Source organism: Osmerus eperlanus, chromosome 6 (genome assembly GCF_963692335.1).
Source record: "Osmerus eperlanus chromosome 6, fOsmEpe2.1, whole genome shotgun sequence".
NCBI lineage: Eukaryota > Metazoa > Chordata > Actinopteri > Osmeriformes > Osmeridae > Osmerus > Osmerus eperlanus.
The window spans coordinates 14,787,128-14,804,224 of NC_085023.1; the positions used below are offsets into that span (position 1 = coordinate 14,787,128).

Consider the following 17,097-nt stretch of genomic DNA (forward strand, 5'->3'; position numbering starts at 1 on the left):
GATAATGAGGGAACTAGTAAAAGGGTTGGTGGCTCCCACAAAATAGAACATCTCTGACCATTCACCACTCGTCGTCGGAGCACGGCTTCGAGACCAACTGACATGGGATGAATTTTCAAAGTCTAGAGTTTACCCATAGTCATTTCAATAAGGCATGTGTGACAATAAATTCTTGATTGTTGTTCTGAATTGTGTGACTTAAATATTTTTGGGCCTGGGGTTATATCAGGTGGTGAATAAACCATTATATTACAGAAATAGCACTCTTATAAAAGTCACTTAATTAACAAGTCATTTTATACAAACCAACACAATAAGCACATTTTCTAAGGAAATCAAGTGAATCACAAGCAACAAAAACAATAACCAGGGCTCTAAACAATATCACCTTTTTATTACAGCACCAAAGTCCTAGTAAACACTGTGTCTACATAATTATGGAGTGAGATTACTGTCTACATTGTTCCCAAAAATGCATTTGAAATATATTGAGCCATTAATTATTTGTTAAAAGTAACAAAGGAATCAGCTATAAATAAGTATGGTTGATGTTCATTTGAACTAATGGTTCAACGGATATCTATTGGCTCTCACATACCTTAAAATCGTAGTTGGTCAGAGCATCTCTGTTGATGAAGTTAGTGGAATTAACTGCATAATAACACATTGCTTACATGTAATGTGTGTTTGCTGAGTGTCTGTTTGTGTGTCTGTGTAACATAAGCTGGCAGGGCACTTGAAGGGTCATACATTTTCTGTCAAAAGCACAAAACAGCACTTGTGCGTCATTAAGGTATGCAGTTGTTCTAAATCGATGATTGGTGTCTACTTTATGTGCATGTGTGAGAATGTAACTTCAAATAGTATGTACAGTACTTACAACCTATGCTTGTCTCACAGTAACAAGAGGAGGTACAGGAACATTCAGGTTGGTCTGAAGCACTTAGTACCTGCTTGACTTCCTAGACCCAGTGCTGAGATGGGACTTCAGTTTTCCAGGTGAGTCAGCGACCAGCGATGCAGACAAGCTACTGCAGGGCACACAACAGCTACAGCAGTCTGGGAAAGAACAGCGGTTCTGGCCAACCTTTTTAAGAGCAGTAAAGGTGTGTGGCAGCAAAAGAAAATTCCATTTCACCCTCATTCTCATCATAGTCTTTTTTTCCCCCCTCTCCCTTTCTTATATTCTTTAATATTTCACCTGCAATCCTCATCTCTGCCTAATGGACGGAAGTGGTCTCGCTCTATGACTCATTGTCTCATGTTGTGTGTGTGTGAGTTGTTTGTTCCCGTGGGTCTGTGCATGTGTGTATGTGTCTGTCTGTCTGTCTGTCTGTCTGTCTGTCTGTGTGTGTGTGTGTGTGTGTGAGAGAGAGAGTGTGTGAAACAGAACACTGAGGGGAGTGCTACAGTCTCAGAGTCCCAACGTAGCGAAGGCATATCGGTGACCCAGAGGGCTTGCCGTCTGTCTCTTTCCTCTTCTTCTCCTCCTACTCATGTGAACGCAGTCTTTAAGATGCAGCTATATCCTGAAGATGTTTTTTTGGTATGTGCATGTGGAGGAGAAGCTTAAAAATCGGTGTCCCAGCCAGAGTTGTCGTCCGGGGGTGGCTCCTCGTTGTCCTCTGGGAAGCTGTCGAAGTTACTCGTGTCCGTTGGCGCGGTCACCTGATGGACAGGTAAAGACACAATGAACCAATCGGTGGGCATTTAGGAAGCAATTGCTTTCAGTGAATGACTGGTGTTTTTCATAGGGCTGCTGCGGGGGCAGAAGGGCTGCCGGCGTCTCTACTCACGTTGGGGATGATCGGGGGGGTCAGCGTGCCCTTCTTTAAACCCTCCCAGTTAAAGCCCTCGAACCATCTGCAAAATAAAGTGTATGCGTCAGTCTGTGGTCTTTAAATAAGGCCCTCGAGAATTGTTGTAAGAGCCAAATATGTAATGGTATTGTGGGGTATGGTTAAGGCTGTACACTGGGTGGCGCTGTTTGGCTCGGCTATATGAGCCAGGGGGAGACAGGTAGTGCCAGGTGTTGACCCCGGAAGGGCAAATGGTTTCGACCGCTTATGGCGGAGTTTGCAACAACTACTCGTGCTGTATGGATGTTTTAATTGTACCAAATCCCTGGAATAAAGGATAATATCTTTAGCCGGCTTCTGGACTCATTGACCCAAGACGAGCAGCAGGTAAAGCCATAGCCGCCTAGCGCGTCGTACCAGAGCCTGGGGCAACAGCGCAGCATTAGGCTGCCTGTTATAATTGTAGCATGTTCTTGTTAGATCTGTGTCTACGAAACTGTGTATGAGCGTACTATGAACTCACTTGTGCTTCTGGATGTCTTTGACTCCGTTTTTCAAGTTTCCGAGGCGTTCCGAAGGATTGTCCCTAGACACAGACAGATGTTGTCAGACTGGAGGATCACAAAGAACACTGGGAGATTGTTCCAAATGAGACGAGACAGATAGGTACTCACCTGCATAGCTTCTTTATGAGATTGGCAGCGTTTTTGGTAATTTTCTTTGGGAATTCTATCATGTCAATGCCTCTAAGGATGATGTTGTAGGTCTTCATGGGGTCTGGTCCAGAGAAAGGAGGGCTGGAGGGAAGGGATGGAGAGATCAAATCTTTTGACAACAGTCCTAAATGACTAAAAGTAGGACAGAAGTTAAAAAGCCTTGTCCATGTTTGTGGTTTACCTGCCAGTGAGAAGTTCAAACATGAGGATGCCTAGGGACCAGTAGTCAGCAGAGATATCATGGCCCTTGTTCAGGATGATCTCAGGAGCCACGTACTCTGGAGTCCCACAGAATGTCCAAGTCTTCTTCCCAAAGCCGATCTTCTTCGCAAAGCCGAAATCCACCTGGATGAAGACAAACATTCCCACAGACTTAGCATTGGCCAGGGGTTCGGCTTGTGTGAAATGTTGAGAGCTCATGTTCAGGCTTGGGCTCGTTTGAACAACCAGTTAGAGATAGAAGTGAGTCTTTAGGCTCTCCTTTTTCCTCACCAGCTTGGCGTAGCCCCGGTGATCCAGAATGAGGTTCTCTGGTTTGAGGTCTCTGTAGATGATACCTTTGGAATGCAGGTACGCAAAGGCCTCCACCACACACCCAGTATAGAACCTTGTAGTGGAGTCCTCAAAGGAACCTCTGGAGAATTAGGAGACGAATACAGTCACTAGACCGACACAGAGGTGAACACACACATTCCTGATTTTCAAGGTTTCGAGATGAGGAATTGATAGGAGTCACAAGTGGCACATTGCAAAGAATAATTGAAACGTTACGTGGAGGTCACAAGGGGAAGCAGACCATGTATGAGACTGACCTGTCTCTCAGAATGGTCCATAGCTCACCACCCAAACACGCCTCCATCAGCATGTACAGGTATTTGCTGTCCTTAAATGTCCTGTATAGTCTGGAGGAAAAATACACATCATCTCAATCAGATCCCTGAACATAATAAGAAAGAGACATAGTAAACAGATAAACAGTATATGTATGTGTGTATCTATATATATATATGTACAGGTCTGTACAGCATGTAGGTATACTTTACAGTATGTTACGTGTCACTTAAAACTTTTATGGAAAGTGATATATTATTATAATTATGCATTATTTATTACTTGACATTTTATAATAGTTTGTTTGATGATTGATCAGACATGTTTGTTATCTGATGTGTGTACCTAATAACATATGTTGTCCCTTTACTCCGGACTGCTGAGGTGGCATTATTTAACCCGAACTATCGTGCCAATGAAGCATATCGAATTGAATTGGCTTGACGGAGAAAGCTGAGGAGAGAGAGAGAGAGAGAGAGAGAGAGAGAGAGAGAGAGAGAGAGAGAGAGAGAGAGAGAGAGAGAGAGAGAGAGAGCGTGTCTACCTGACGATGAAGTCCGAGTGGGCCTCCTGCATGATGAGCTTCTCCGAGCGGATGTGCTCCTGCTGCCTCGTGTCCACGATGTGCCTCTTCTTCAGGATCTTCATGGCGAACGTCCTGGTCTCGTCGCTCTTCAGCTGCACCTGAGCGCGCCAGGAAAAGAACGGGAGACGGCAAACGAGAGATGTCATCGCGCCCCGGCTGCCTATGCGTTTCCACATTCCGAGCCCGTGGATGCTGAACTGTTGGAGATGGTGAGCGGTGACCTACCAGCTCCACACGGCCAAAGCCCCCGACGCCCAGTGTGTCGATGATGTTAAAGTCAGCCAGGTTGATGCTGAAGAAGAAGGCATTCTCTACCTCGTACCTTTGGGGACAAGAACAGACAACAGCACAGGGATGAAAGGAGTGGAAAGGAACAGCAGCCTTGCTGTCCTTTGTCCCCAGGGTTAGGGTTGGCGTTCGTCCAGAGAAAGCAGATGTCCCCGTCGCACACACACACACCCAGTTACACACACATACTCTTCTGTGTCTCCAATGACATGGCTGGCAGGGGCCAACTAGAGCACACCTGGCCCCCAGCCTGTCACAAACTCTGATAGCCAGCCCCAGCCCCCCCCCACCCCCTACTCATTGTTTAATCCTGGGGGGCCTGATCAGATCAGGTTTTAGATCTGCTGGATCAGAGCGGATAGGGCTTGAGCCCAGAGGACGAAGACTTTTCTGGGTCACACAGAAAAAGAGGAACTGTGAGACATGAGGCCTCGTGAGCTGGCGTGTGCGGAGGCAGTCCACAGCCCGGAAAACAGCCACCAGCACGTGCAAGGTTATGGGTTTTCCACTGTAAAGACCAGTGGCAGTTTAAATGTGTTAAGCCTCAAACTCGCAGTCTTAAAATACAGGGCGTGTAAAAACAAATGGCCACACGGTTGACGGTAGGAGAACGATCCTTAAGCTTCACGTCATTCCCAGCTGTCTTGTCTGACCGTTTGGGTTCTCAGAGGGAATGTTTACCAGGGCAGTGGTGCTCACCTGACCCTGACCTTAGTTCCTGGGCCTTCCCACAAGCTTGCCCTCTCTGCTCGCAACTTGTCAGAGCCTTTTCTTGGTGGCGGCAACAATATTATAAATCATATAGCATTTTGCATAAATATGACCACCAACTGACCACTAGATGGTGTGCTTGTACCATTTTCCTCATAGCTTAACCCAGAACAGTAGCTGACATCCAGTTGGTTTGAATGGAAGTGAAAGAAAGTTAAAAGAACTTAAGCCAATAAATATGTAGAGTAATGAGGAAAATAAAATAGAAACTTTCTCTGTTTCTCTTATTACTTCTGTAATACGTTCTGCAATAATTCTCGGAAAAGCAGTTTGCTCTGTTTCTGACTGTTGTGTCAAGGTGTTTTATTGACTAAATACCAGGATGCATGCAAATGTATACAACATTTTGCAGGTAACATCGGAATTTGTTTACCTTACTATTTCACCAGTTTCTGTGTTACAAAACTATGTAATAGTGCCTGAATATTTGTTGCCTGAAAAAAATAATCAGCAAGCTATTTCTTATTATGAATAAATCCCATACTGCTGACAGAGGGACCAGCAAAAGAATAGCAGAGGAAAATAAAAAAAAGAATGCTTAACTAATAAACAAGGAGGTTTCTTTGAGGAGAGAGACGAGAGGAGTGAGTTGTGTGGTTAAGATACTGCTGCATGGTGTTGAGCCCACTGTGACCAATTAAAAACTGTTTCCATCTCAGTGACGGTTTGAGACTGGCTTTCCACCGGCGACAGCCTTGCCTGGAAAAGGCAAACATCCTAAGCTGGGTTGGAAACACGCACACACACAGCGATGAACCAGCCATCTTAATCAGAGTGACAAAAGCAGCATCCTTTGATGTGACAAAGGAAAGAGGAAAGCAGAGGGGACTTATTTATTGAAGAGGATATGGGAGAATAGGGAGGAATATCAAAGGCAAACTCACCATCAGACTAAACTTGGAATATGTTGGTGGAGCTAGTTTGTGTCTTTCCTGATGTCTACTTCTAAAGCTGAAAGTAACCTGACTGTAGCCATATTGGTGTGGTCCCATTCCATTTGGCCCTCTATTGACTTGGGTTGGAGCCTGTAGACATTGGTATCATTTGTGGTGCCTCACATGAGTGCCAATGACCGGCCACTCACCAGTCTCTCTCCTTTCCTCCTGCTCTAAGATGATCACAATGCTAGTGCTGAGTGACCACATAACTCAATACATCTCTTCTGTCATAAATCTCTCTGACTATGGTGATAAGTCCTTCTTTCTGGTATATTATGTTACTCTTAGCTTGATCTCTCCTCAGTGTTCCACACTTAGTTCTGGTTTCTCCTTACCATGTCCCACTAGGCCTGAGCTGGCACCCTCTCTATCACCCCCAACTCCTCAGCAGCCTGAGCTGCCAGCTCTGTCAAACTCAAGTACTCTCTTATGTCTGTGGTTAAAAAGAGTTCCTCTCCAATAATGTAGAGCTCCTCGTCGGTCGAAAGACAACAGCCTTGTTACATTTGTTCTTTTATACTTTTATCCAAGGCAAACAATATTTTGGTATGTTAATACAGTAATATGCTATGTCACATACCACACTTACACAAATATGTGTATCTTTTGGTATGATAGCAGATGTTCATGTTGACAAACACACTTCAAATCCTAAGGGGACTTGATGTGAAAGTGTGGAGGTTGAAGGGGAATAATAAGTGACGGTGTACTTTGAAACCCTGACATTAGCCTGAAGGACCAGTGAGCATGCACAGAGAAATGATTAGACAGTGACAGACAAAGAGGTGCCTGTCTGACTTTACCTGGCATCGGCATCAGCATCCTCATGACCTTTACTGGAGACATCCTCTAACCCTCCAATCAGGTGTTTGAATGAGCTGCAACACAGAAAGAGAGACGTATATATGGATTTTTATGAAACCCGCAAGATCAAATTCCCCATCAGAGTTCTAGAGGGGATTCTTCCATGGTTCATTGACCATATTTAATGGGATATAAGATTGCTAAAATGCGACTGGAGATCAAATCAAATGAATTATTTGTATAGCCCTTTTACAACATGTCACAAAGGGGATTGCTTATCTTTCAACACAAGAAGTAAGTAGAGAAGACAAAGAGAAACTAAACATTGTTTAGAGCTTAATAAATGTGAAAGCTAAATTAATGCCATTGGGTTTCTGTTTGTCTCCTCTCAGGCAGTTATGAAACTACAGCCACAAGCCATGAAATATTTATCATCCTACTTCAAAGATCAATTTCTCTGGTAGAGTTGGGCTGACATGTCTGGGCAGCAGTTCTATTTAAGGATTGAAAATTCGAACACACATCAAATGGAAGAATAGCCCACAACAAAGAAGTTGGCTTTGACGTAAATTAGAAGTCAACATGAAAAGTAAACATTGCTAATTGGTGTATTAGTTTCAGTTCATCTCTGATCTGATGAAGCAGTCTTAATTGGCCTATCAGAGTTACCCAACATAAATGGCCTCTTATTCTCCCCCCTTTAACACTGCAAGTACCGCACACAGTTAGTGCGGTTGAGGGTAGCATCAGCCGCATGTGTGATAGACAGGTTGACAAACCATAATAATCACATCGCTCTCACCATGGGTGACTCACTTACTCCACACTCACTTAGAGCACAGCCATGTGTGGTCTTCTGCCTGAGAAAGGGGACTCCTGGTGTCAGCTAACACACGCACACTACCCAACCTGCTGCCCCCTTTTACAACCCAGCTCAGTATAGAGGTATTAAGACAAACATGTCCCAGTAAGACCCTATATCATCTTACAGTAGTGTGTGTATGTTAGTACTTTCCAGTTCACAGGATTTCACATTGGACCAAAAAGAAAACACATCAGATTAGATTAAAATAATGCATTTATGCACTGTGTTATCCATATTAGAAACATGTTGACACCTAGGTAGTCCTAGGCTGTTGTTCATACTTACTCTCTGTCGATGACCAGACAGGTGACCGTTTCTGCAGCAATAAAGTTTGCTGTCCTGACGTCCTCACTGTAAAGGCACACATACGCACAATCGGTTATCAGCAACAGGCAGGTTCATGCAAAGTACTAAAACCATCCACAGTGAGTGCCAATCTAGTTCAATTGGAGTTGTGAAACCAGCATTACTCTGTATTGTCTGTGACATCATCAATCTCATCTTCATCCTCATCAGAGGATGAAGACGACTTCTCGGAGTCTCCCCAGTCACAGGAGTTCAAGTCTGAGTCCCAGGGGTCCATGTCCTACCGTACCCCCAGTGCACACACACACACACACCTTACACACACACAGCTGAAAGGTCCAAAAGTCTAACCGGGCCTGTACGACTGGTGCAGTGCACTTGAACACACACTAGAGACAAAAAATTGAGCACTTTGAGGGGAATTCAATATAAAGGCTATATCCAGGCCAAGAAAGGTTACGGCGGCTCTCTGATTCCACCCCAAAAACAACACACTCCGATTCTCTGTAGACTATTAAACCAGAATAAACGCTTCTGCTGTATTCCAGACCAGCGCATTCTCAACTGACTCTGTTTAACTTGCTGAACACACACTCTCGTCCTTGATCAAGAGGAGGATAGCACACACACACACACAGACAGAGGGCCCTGTATTTCATAGGGAGAGAGGTGACAATCCTGTGCATGTTCTCTATCCAGTCTATGCCTTAATCCTCCAAATAGTCATTCGCCAAAGACACACTCAACACACACACTCAACACACACACACTCAACACACAAACACACCCCTGGAAAAGGTCACAGCTGCTGGGGAAACAACAAGCTCTGCTTTGTCAGAGACATGAGGAGAAGTGAGGAGAGGAGAGCACATAAGAGGATAAGAGTGGTTATAGTTGCTAAGGGGAGGGGGGGGTGAATTAACAAGAGGCCAACATCCAAACCATGAGTGGTAGGTGTTTGTCTCTGTAAGCACCTGCCATATGTCACCTGTGAATATGTGCCAAGCAGAGCACCACTCTCAGAGCCATTGCTGTCAACTCCCTGGGATGCAGTGCCAATGTGTGGGCATATTGTCTCTTCCACACTGATGTGTTTTAATACAAACACACACAAACTCACATCTATGTTCTCACCTCAGATAATGACCTGCTTCCTTAGTCTTAGCACTAGGGAGAACCAATGTTTCTTGAGAAAATTCACCCGAGCCCTATTTGTATTCTTCAAGCAATACAAACTAATCATTTAACCAAGAGCAATGCACAGGTCCATGAGTTATATATACACTTAGTTCCATAACTAATACTTCCTTTTAAAGGTTTTGGGAATGGTATCTTTCACCTGGGGTGGGGAAATGGTTACCTCACGCCCTTGTTGATGTATGTGGTATTATGTTACTGCCGTAAGCTAACCATATCTGTCAGCATGAATCATTTTCTAACTTCTTCGCTCGAAATATCATTAGGACTAAATACGCCTACAAACTTGTAAATGTACACGCACGCACCCATGCACAAAACCTAGCACAAACAGACACACTTGTCAACACACACAAAGCAGCTGCATGTGTCTGAGTTGTCACAATTCCCACATGCACACCCACAAACACATCAATCTCATGTACACACACATGTACACACAGCACCCTGTGGTGTTCATATCCAGTGGATGGATTAAGCTGGCAACTGGAGGGTGATCTGATGTCCCGGGGAATGGGTTATACAAACAGAGCGTGTGTGCATGTGCACATTTGTGTGTGTGGGGGTGTGTGTGTGTATTTGTGTGCGTGTGTGACGAGAGATACCAGGACCAATCAAATGTTATGCTTTTTCCCCTGTTTTCCTTTTTAACAAGCTTTCCCACTCCTCAGCATTTCTCGGACACTCCCCCCACACACACACTTAAGAGGACAGCTCATTTCAACATAGCACACATTCTCCGAGGTGCTGATGGATCAACACCTCAAATTGGACCTCATACTGGGGCAGGAAGAATGAGCCATCACACATGGTGTTGTCCAATGAGGGACCACAGCTATGTTTGAGGGTGTACCATTTCCTGGAACTTCCACCAATCACAGAAAAAACACTCTGTCCCTTATTTGAACACTAATTAGACAACAAAAGTATACACACAAGCACACACACAGCCAAATACAGATAGAGACCCACATTGAAAATGTCACAAATCTTGTGACACCACTCTCTGAAACCAAACCAGGTGGAGTCAGGTGGCTGAGCGGTGAGGGAATCGGGCTAGTAATCCGAAGGTTGCCAGTTCGATTCCCGGCCGTGTCAAATGACGTTGTGTCCTTATGCAAGGCACTTCACCCTACTTGCCTCGGGGGAATGTCCCTGTACTTACTGTAAGTCGCTCTGGATAAGAGCGTCTGCTAAATGACTAAATGTAAATGTAAACCAACATGGCAGGCTAAAGCAGCCATTTGTGGTTTGTTATTGAAGATCAAAGGCATCGTTTCCTGCTGCTACAGAGAGTTAGCGTGTAGAAGGCTAGTGAGCTTCATGGCCCTAGGCGTACATGGCCCTAATTAAAAAGCTGCTCTTGCACTTGCAACAAGTCTGCTGAAGATAAAACTCCAGTAAAGACGTTGGGTTCAGTATTTAAATTTAGAAGACATGCTTGACCATCAGAGTCTCTCTCCTCCAGCCAGACCTAGACAACAGCACTTGTGACAGGGTGATAACAATGCTACAGTAAGGAAGCCCTGGTGCATGCTGGGACTTTCTCCAAGTGGATGTCCTTCTGAGATGTCCTTCCCAAGAAGAATTCATGTTAGATAAGAATGAGATTGATGAATTAATAGATGAAAAGGACAGAAGGGAATCATGGAAGTGTTTCATATGTGTTGTCGTGAAGGGCGCAATTTTAAGCAATTGATTTTTTTTCTTCGATATACAGATTTCATTGAGGAAGATTATGAATTTCCAGAGTGAAAGGATTTCTGTTGCTGGTTTTGGTCCTAGCTGGCATCATTAATCTCTCAACCCACATTCATTTTAATGACATGTCATCTTTCATCTCCCATATTCATTAGCTTCCCAGCTCGTATGAAGTGGTTCCAACCATCTGTCTACAGACCTGAGAACATACTGGAAACTGACAGTATGGACCTGGAATCATAAACATGATCTTAGATTCAACCATGATTCACATGATACATGAACCAGATAAATACTTGTATTTATCTTGTTTGCGTTTAAACTTCCATTAGTTTCACAAAATGGCCACTGGATGGCACAATTGACATCCTTTCATTCTTACAGAGAAGTTAACTGGTGTTACTCTCCTTGACATTAACTGACAGACAATGATGGAAAAGTAAGTGTGGTGTTACAGATCTAGATTAAGTGAATACTTGGACCCCTCCAGGAGGGGAGGTGGGGTGCATTGAAAATCAAATCAAAAGCCATGACAGAATTTCAGGAATTCAATTATGTTGTTGCATATATAGGGTAGTTGAATGTCAATATAAGAGTTAAGGAATTGCATATACTTGTTATACTTTGCTTTCTTATTTTACAATTAATGTTTCTAATGATCAGATGTCACCGCCCCCCCCCCCCCCCCACACACACACACACACATTTGTAACGTCTCCTTGCTTCCAGTTCTGTGTTTGAAAAGTTATTCACTAGGAATAGACAAGAACACTTTGCACACGTATCCTTAGAAATCGTGGGCCTTCTAGTTTGTGTCTGAGTGGGCTTTGTTGAGGAGTATCAGTTCACTGTAGAGTGAGAGAGAGTGATAGAGAGAGGGAGAGAGAGAGAAAGTTTCAGAAAATAGAGAGTAGGTGAGGACAAAGGGAGGACGCCTTACCCCTGCAGTGCCATCTCTCCAAACCAGTCTCCCTTCCCCAGGCTGTGCAGAAACGCTGCCTCACCGCTGGGCACATCCTCCCTGGTCACATTCACCTGGGGTGGGGGTGGGCGGAGTCGAGGGGGAACAGGTAGAGATGGTCACGGAGGTCCACACGTTCAATAGTTACACATTAGATATCTCTCGTACACACACACATATGCACTTGTGTTCACGTGCAGGGGTACGGCTTCAAGCAACAGACATCCACATCAGCAGTATGCGTCCCTGTGTCTAGCTGACCTCCGCCGTGAAGCTAGGCTTCCTCAGACTGCTTTTATCCCCAATGTTGTTGCGCTATGCTTCAAGTAACAGGCATATGATTTGCTCAGACACCCTTTCTGAACAAATGAACCTTTCAATTCTATTTGATTTTGTTTGCGTGAATAGCTGCCGGGTAATAGGTGGATCTTTATGCCCCTGGCTGTGCTTCGCAGACTGCATGCAGCGGTAAATGGCTGTGAGCTCTCCCTGTGTGTGTGTTTGCTGATGGAGCTCCCCTGACCAGCTCGTTAACCCTTGTGATATGCGAGTGTTGGCCATTCAGCCCAACCGGCAAGAGAAGGAGCTAGAAGGCTCTTTGATTTAATGAGAGATTTATCTTCAGCTGTTTCGACAGGCCTTTGGAGAGGTATGGAGCCACGTCTAACCAAGGGACATCCTAATTCCTTCTTATTAAGAGAGACAGTGGTGTTCTTCATCCGTTATTAAGACATGGAGGACAGACAGGGGCTGAGCCCAACATGGAAACAGAGGGAGAAAGAGAGAAAGAGAGAGAGGAGAGAGAGAGAGCGAGAGAGAGAGAGAGAGAGAGAGAGAGAGAGAGAGAGAGAGAGAGAGAGAGAGAGAGAGAGAGAGAGAGAGAGAGAGAGAGAGAGAGAGAGAGAGAGAGAGAGAGAGAGAGAGAGAGAGAGAGAGAGAGAGAGAGAGAGAGAGAGAGAGAGAGAGAAAGGAGCGAGAAAAATATAAGAGAGAGAGTGAACTCAGAGAGGGAGAAAGAGAAAAGGGGAGCTTGAGAGAGAGACATGAAAGAACCAGGAGAGAGAGATTGAGGCAGCGGGAGTGGGATTGAAAAGAGCAAGTAGGGTGAATAGAGAGATATGTGCACCTTCTACACAGATACATATTGATCATCCGAACGGGGGAAATGGTTGACCTTATTTGGCTTTCTGGACGGGACACAAGGTGATACATCTGGCTCGGAGCCACACGTCTCCAGCGCCCTCGCTGTCCATGCTGAGTACTGCAGCGGACAAGCTGACTGTCCAACAAGACCTGTTTCTGAACATGCTGATGGAGATGAGGAGGATAGATGATAGCTCATCATACGCCTACTGCGGGGGGTGTTGCTTAAAAATGACTGGAGATTGCGCTTTGTCTGTGCCTGCCAGAGGATGATGATGATGATGATGATGATGATGATGATAAAGAAGAAGAATTCCCCTTGTCTCCCTTATTGATGTTCGTGACTTGTGCAGATGAAAGTGTTATGGTACCCTTTGTAATGATGAGGAAGAAGAACACGATGATGATGGTCTCACCTTTCCCTTGCTTATGATGAAGAAGGTGTCTCCTCGGGCTCCCTGCCTGATGATGTACTCTCCATCTTCGTAGTGTGTCTGTCAGCAGAGGAGAGGAGAGGTCATTCATAAGTATAATCTTCCCTGCAAAACCCAATGAAGCCATCAGAAGACTGTTGGGTGTAATATGTGGGGCCTTGGTAGGATAGAGCCCTTGAACATAAAACCTGCGCACCAAAACCTCCTACAGATCCTGTTCTGTCCTCTCTCCATCAGTCCACCACTCCCTTGCTGTCTTCTTCATCCCCTGCCCCCATTCTCTGCCCCCCTCCCCCGCACTCTCCCCTATGTGCCCTGCTTAATAATGGATGAGGGAGGGTTCTCCTGTGTCAGGTAGATGACTAATACCAACCAGGGCTGGAGGGGACGAGGGGGAGTTGAGTATGTCACTTAAGTTAGAGGCTGCTTCCTTTGGCTCTCCCCCCCCCCCCCCCACTCTCTCTCTCGCTCTCTCTCTCTCTCAGTCTCTTTCTCTCTGTCTCTCTCTCTCTGTCTCTCTCTCTCTCTCTCTCAGGCTTTCTCTTTTGCTATGAGGTCTTATGCACTGAAAAAGTGAAAAATAAGTTATTCTTAAAGGTGTCTGGAAAATATCTGTACCTATCAATTATGTCTCACATTACATAAGAGTGTTTCCACATCTCTACCTTTTCACAGTGAGGAACTAAACTTCTGCTTAATTTTGTCCTACCACGGTTGACTTGCTGGTTCCAGAAATGATTGGTTCCGAGCTGTCTTGTTTTAATGATAGCCAATACATAATTGGATCATTTTTTGTCCCAGCTGAATATACACTGTCACTTTCTAAGAATAAATCTTCACATTCGTACAGCAGTCCAGTGGGAGACAGAGCACATCATAAAAGATGTTAGTCCAATCTTCCTTTAGGGAACTCAGGCATAGATAGAAAGGAGACAGCTAGCAGTCAGTACATCAATTCAAAACGGTTAAATCCACTCCTCCAAATACGCACGATTACTTCAACAACAGTCTGTTTTATAACTTTGTATCATTCTTCAAAAGAAAACATGCTCTTGGTGCACTGAACACAAAACATATCCAGCCATATGTGGTGTTCCTTCGCTCAAGCTTTAGTTAATCAAATAAACTGGAACACTTTTGGACGGATAGTCTTAAGTAAGTCAAGGGTGGATTGATTTGCATAGTTTTACATAAATAAATCCCTTTTTCTGTCGTTAAATGAACACTTCAAGGTAAAAATCGGAACCACTTTCTCTATAATTATGCAGACATCAAACACACAGTCAAATACACACACACACACACAAGGACACACACTCCTGTACACAAGGACACACACGCACACATATACACAGAAAAGCAACAGGCTTATAAAAGCCTCCAGCTCAGACAAAATGTCAAATTGTGTGCTGCAAAGAGATCTGTTCTTTCACAAATGTAACCAACTTTACAACACATGAAATACATCTAAATCTCTAAATCTGTGAACACACAGTTCACATTAGCAAACACACAGATAGTGGAGACTCATACTTAGCCTGCTGTAAATGGAGAATATCTAATTATGTTATTGATGTTTTTGTTCACAAAGCAACTTTGCCCGACTTTCACTCATGTCTAAACACAATGTTGTTTCTATGGAAACAGGCGCGCTCAGTCTCTGGAAATGCATGTGATATTTGCGGTGGGTGAGCACATCATGGACTTAACCTCTCAGTTCTGTTTGACTATTACTGTTTGACCTAGATCGTGTTAGTTCTTAAGAAGACCCTTATGATGGTCAAACACTGTCTTTAAGTCAACAATGTTATCATGATGGGAGCCTGGAAACACAGTTGGTCCTTCCGAACAAAGACCAGTTACGGTAATTGTGTTGAAAACAAGAGAAGCATGTCTACGCCTCCTAGAATAGCTGAAGTACAAAACCCTGAACCAACAGTCTCCCATTCACCAGCATGCATCCTGATTCCTGTCGAGACGCGTGGCCTTGGTCTCACTGACTCACTTGCTTTCGAACGAAGCACCCACCTCTTCAAGTACATCCGCAAGCTTGCTTAGAATCTCCTCCTGAAGACCTTGGAATGTTGGAACGCTGTGGAAAAGGAAAAGAGAGAGGAGGGGTGAATCCTTTGACATACTGCATGGTTCTGGTTATAGACACTAGCATTTAATAAGCACAGCGGAGTTGTCCTGCACTACAGGCAACTAGGGATACATAGAATATGTGGGGCCGAACAAGAGATTGAACAGATGTTAAAAATCCTGCATTCTGAAACGTTTCTCATTTGACAACTTAATTGTGTTCCATACTTAATTGTGCTACAAGTAAAAGGTTTGACAAAAATATTGAGTTTCAGTTCACTATGAATGCTCGGTTACTGCCTAAATTGAGTGGAAAAGACAGGGCACGATGAACCGACTGTTCCTACTGTTAAAGTTGAGATTACATACAGTATTTAACTTGTCTGTATTTGTTTCCCTAGTGCCTGTGTAATGTGTTGGTACCAGCTCCTGCGTCAGACGAGAATGAATAGACTTGGCCAAGCTTCTAATGTTTGTTCAGTTTGTTCCCCTTGAAGCCCTCTGAACAGTATCTGCCTGTTATCGTAGCATACTAAATAAAACATGGCCAATGTTTATCAGGAGGGGAGAGAATGACCCAGGCTTTGGAACAAAGACCTTAATCTCCCCATATCATCTCTCTGTTTCTCCATCTCCCTCTCCTCCTTTTTTCCATGTTTTATTACAGTATCTATTACAGTATCTACACCATCTCGTGGGCGGAATGGCTGGCTAGCTACCGATCGCCTGGCTTCTGAACTGACTGACCGACTGTTGACTAGCTGACTGGGTGCTGACTAACTGGGTGGGTGGGTGGAATACTCCTTTTGCTGTTTGTTAACCTGGCTAGGTGACTTGCTGCAGACTGGATGGCAGGTTTCCTGGTTGGCCGTTTGCCTGACTGGTTTGCTGATGTTGCTGCGTTTCCTCCATGGAATCAAGCCAAATTGCGGATGGTCCGATAACCTCATTATTCAAACCATATGAGACCCTGAACTGACACGGAACTGTTAACAAAACGTTAACAAAGATCCTGTGTTATGGAGAAATAGAAAACAATTCTAACAACTTAATTGTGTTGCAATGAAAAGGCAATTACATCATTGTAAGGCCCTGAGCATAATCATGTTGTTAGTGTGTCGAGTCCAAGCTTTAGTGGTGTGGTAGGTGGGAGCAGGGATGGAGACTTGTACGTGTTGCTTGGCTTCCTGTCCTCCCAGAATCACTACCATCTGCCTATGCCCTGGACCACATGGCAAACAGTGTGCAGATAAACACAGTGATTAGGTTGTGCAGGAAACACTGGAAAGCTGAAACTGTTGCACGTCAACATGAAAAATACAGTCAGTAACCATCTACAAGAAGAGGCCTTCTGGCAAATCAACATCATCAACTATTTCCCATTTCTTGGAGTGGGTGCTTGACAGCTGTTAAGTGTCTTTGGGTTGCCCTGTCTGTATCTTTCCCTCTGAGAGAGATATCTGGAGGCGCCTGGCCTCTCTGGAGTTGAAAGAGGGTGGAGAACTTGCTGTCTGACTGAGTGTCACTGTGAGGGGGCACACATGTTGAGAGAGCAGGCAGCAGGGATGATGTAAATGCAGGAGAGCGAGGAGTAAGATTAACCACAGAAGGAAATGGTAAGGCCATCCAAATAACAAGTTCAAGGATGTGCATGTGATGTTTGGGCGGGTGAACC

The 17,097-nt window shown here is 44.5% G+C and overlaps 1 protein-coding gene across 3 annotated transcripts in view; it reads right to left on the bottom strand.

The window, feature by feature from the left end:
- Nucleotides 1-373: 373 nt before the first annotated feature.
- LOC134022350 (cGMP-dependent protein kinase 1) overlaps nt 374-17,097 on the bottom strand; it is a 52,641-nt gene continuing 35,917 nt past the window's right edge. For all 3 annotated transcript variants that reach the window (XM_062463810.1, XM_062463811.1, XM_062463809.1), the window contains 14 exons: nt 15,369-15,432; nt 13,323-13,400; nt 11,743-11,837; nt 7,884-7,949; nt 6,733-6,807; nt 4,158-4,254; nt 3,891-4,030; nt 3,328-3,417; nt 3,008-3,149; nt 2,697-2,860; nt 2,474-2,596; nt 2,323-2,385; nt 1,797-1,863; nt 374-1,668 (listed from right to left, as the gene is read on the bottom strand). In XM_062463810.1, coding sequence (XP_062319794.1) covers nt 1,570-1,668; nt 1,797-1,863; nt 2,323-2,385; nt 2,474-2,596; nt 2,697-2,860; nt 3,008-3,149; nt 3,328-3,417; nt 3,891-4,030; nt 4,158-4,254; nt 6,733-6,807; nt 7,884-7,949; nt 11,743-11,837; nt 13,323-13,400; nt 15,369-15,432 — 1,363 coding nt within the window. In that variant the 3' untranslated portion in view covers nt 374-1,569. The remainder of the gene's footprint in view (nt 1,669-1,796; nt 1,864-2,322; nt 2,386-2,473; nt 2,597-2,696; nt 2,861-3,007; nt 3,150-3,327; nt 3,418-3,890; nt 4,031-4,157; nt 4,255-6,732; nt 6,808-7,883; nt 7,950-11,742; nt 11,838-13,322; nt 13,401-15,368; nt 15,433-17,097) is intronic.